The sequence below is a fragment of the Boleophthalmus pectinirostris genome, unplaced genomic scaffold (genome assembly GCF_026225935.1).
Source record: "Boleophthalmus pectinirostris isolate CB_2022bp ecotype Guang Dong unplaced genomic scaffold, ASM2622593v1 HiC_scaffold_9, whole genome shotgun sequence".
NCBI lineage: Eukaryota > Metazoa > Chordata > Actinopteri > Gobiiformes > Gobiidae > Boleophthalmus > Boleophthalmus pectinirostris.
In genome coordinates, this window is record NW_026571541.1 from 38,892,788 (window position 1) to 38,895,287 (window position 2,500).

The following is a 2,500-nucleotide window of genomic DNA, read 5'->3' on the forward strand; positions in this document are numbered from 1 at the left end:
TACTACTACTAGACTACTATAATACTATACCACAACTACTGCTACTACTAACTACACTACTACTACTACTACTACTACTACTACTACTACTGCTATACTACAAACAAAACAACAACTACTATTACTACTATACTACTACTACTACTACTACTGCTATACTATACAATACTACCGATACTACTACTACTACTACTGCTACTACTACTACTAACTAACAATACTACTACTAACTACTATACAACTTACTACTATACTACTACTACTATAACTACTACTGCTACTACTTACTACTACTAACAACTACTACTACTACTACTACTACTACTCTACTACTACTACTACTACTGCTACTACTACTATACTACTATCACTGCAGCGACAGATTAAACAGTGACACGGATCAGGCAGTGACAGATTAAACAGTGACGCGGATCAGACAGTGACAGATTAAACAGTGACAGCGGATCAGGCAGTGACAGATTAAACAGTGACGCGGATCAGGCAGTGACAGATTAAACAGTGATCCGGCAGCGACGCGGATCCGGCAGGGACCTCACCTCCACGATGCTCTTCAGGTCCCTCACGTAGGCCTGCTCCGTCTCCACGATCTCCAGCGCCACTCGCTCCAAACGCGTCATCTGCCGAGGTCCCGCCCCCGCAGGCTGCTGATTGGACTGCAGCTTCCCCGTCACCATGGCGACGCCGGCTCCACTTCCTGTGCCGATGGGCGTCAGGTCCAGGCTGATGTCAGAGCCGTTTCTGTTCAAACAAAAACAAAAAAACACAAGAGTTTAATTTAAACGGCTTTAACCCTATTCTAATGAAATGTTACGCAGTGGGACTTTAAACCTGTTCCAAGTCCTATTTTAGACTTGGTTCAGTCCTGATTCAGTCCTGGTTTAGACATGGTTTAGTCCTGGTTTAGTCCTGGTTTAGACCTGGTTTAGTCCTGGTTTAGACCTGGTTTAGTTCTGGTTTAGTCCTGGTTTAGTCCTGGTCTAGTCCTGGTTTAGTCCTGGTTTAGTTCTGGTTTAGTGCTGGTTTAGTCCTGGTTTAGTCCTGGTTTAGACCTGGTTTAGTTCTGGTTTAGTCCTGGTTTAGTCCTGGTCTAGTCCTGGTTTAATCCTGGTTTAGTCCTGGTCTAGTCCTGGTTTAGTCCTGGTTTAGACCTGGTTTAGTCCTGGTTTAGTCCTGGTCTAGTCCTGGTTTAGTCCTGGTTTAGACCTGGTTTAGTCCTGGTTTAGTCCTGGTCTAGTCCTGGTTTAGTCCTGGTTTAGTCCTGGTTTAGTCCTGGTTTAGTCCTGGTTTAGTCCTGGTTTAAGTCCTGGTTTAGTCCTGGTCTAGTCCTGGTTTAGTCTGGTTTAGACCTGGTTTAGTCCTGGTTTAGTCCTGGTTTAGTCTGGTTTAGTCCTGGTTAGTCCTGGTTTAGTGGTCTGGTTTAGTCCTGGTCTAGTCCTGGTTTAGACCTGGTTTAGTCCTGGTTTAGTCCTGGTTTAGTTCCTGGTTTAGGTTTAGTCCTGGTTTAGTCTGGTTTTAGTCTGGTTTAGTCCTGGTTTAGTCCTGGTTTAGACCTGGTTTAGTTCTGGTTTAGTCCTGGTTTAGTCCTGGTTTAGTCCTGGTTTAGTTCCTGGTTTAGTCCTGGTTTAGTTCTGGTTTACCTGGTTTAGACTGGTTTAGTTTCTGGTTTAGTCCTGGTTTAGTCCTGGTCCTGGTTTAGTAGTCCTGGTTTAGTCCTGGTTTAGTCCTGGTTTAGTCTGGTTTAGTCCTGTTTACTCACTGCAGGGACGAGGACGAGGACGAGTGCGTCGCGTCCTGCAGAGACACGGACGACGAGCTGAGAGACCCTGAACGGTCCAGCTCCGAGTCCACCGAGGAACTGGACTGGACCAGGACCAGACCGGGACTGGAGCAGGACTGGACCAGGACCAGACCGGGACTGGAGCAGGACTGGACCCGGTCTGAAGAGGACATGCTCCTGCACCCCACCGAAGAGACGCCCGTCAGCGAGGACGGACGACGACTGGCTGAAAGGACAAGAGACTGAGACCAGGACCAAGACCAGGAGACCAGGACCAGACCAGGACCAGGACCAGGACCAGGACCAAGACCAGGACCAGGACCAGGACCAGGACCAAGACCAGGACCAAGACCAGGACCAGGACAAGACCAGGACCAGACCAGACCAGGACCAAGACCAGGACCAGGACCAGGACCAGGACCAGACCAAGACCAGGACCAAGACCAGGACCAAGACCAGGACCAAGACCAAGACCAAGGACCAGGAGACCAGGACCAAGGACCAAGACCAGACCAAGACCAGGACCAAGAGGACCAGACCAGACCAGGACCAAGACCAGGACCAGGGACCAAGACCAAGGACCAGGGACCAGGACCAAGGACCAGGACCAGACCAGGACCAGACCAGGACCAAGACCAGGACCAGGACCAAGACCAGGACCAGGACCAGGACCAAGACCAACCAGACCAACCAAGGACCAGG

General features: G+C 49.5%; 1 protein-coding gene across 1 annotated transcript in view; it reads right to left on the minus strand.

Moving 5' to 3' along the window:
• LOC110175107 (pleckstrin homology domain-containing family G member 3-like) overlaps window positions 1-2,500 on the minus strand; it is a 17,929-nt gene that overhangs the window by 5,951 nt on the left and 9,478 nt on the right. The window contains exons 2-3 of the mRNA XM_055166651.1: window positions 1,778-2,024; window positions 558-759 (exon numbers count right to left, since the gene is read on the minus strand). Of these exons, the coding sequence (XP_055022626.1) occupies window positions 558-759; window positions 1,778-1,971 (396 nt within the window). The 5' untranslated portion in view covers window positions 1,972-2,024. The remainder of the gene's footprint in view (window positions 1-557; window positions 760-1,777; window positions 2,025-2,500) is intronic.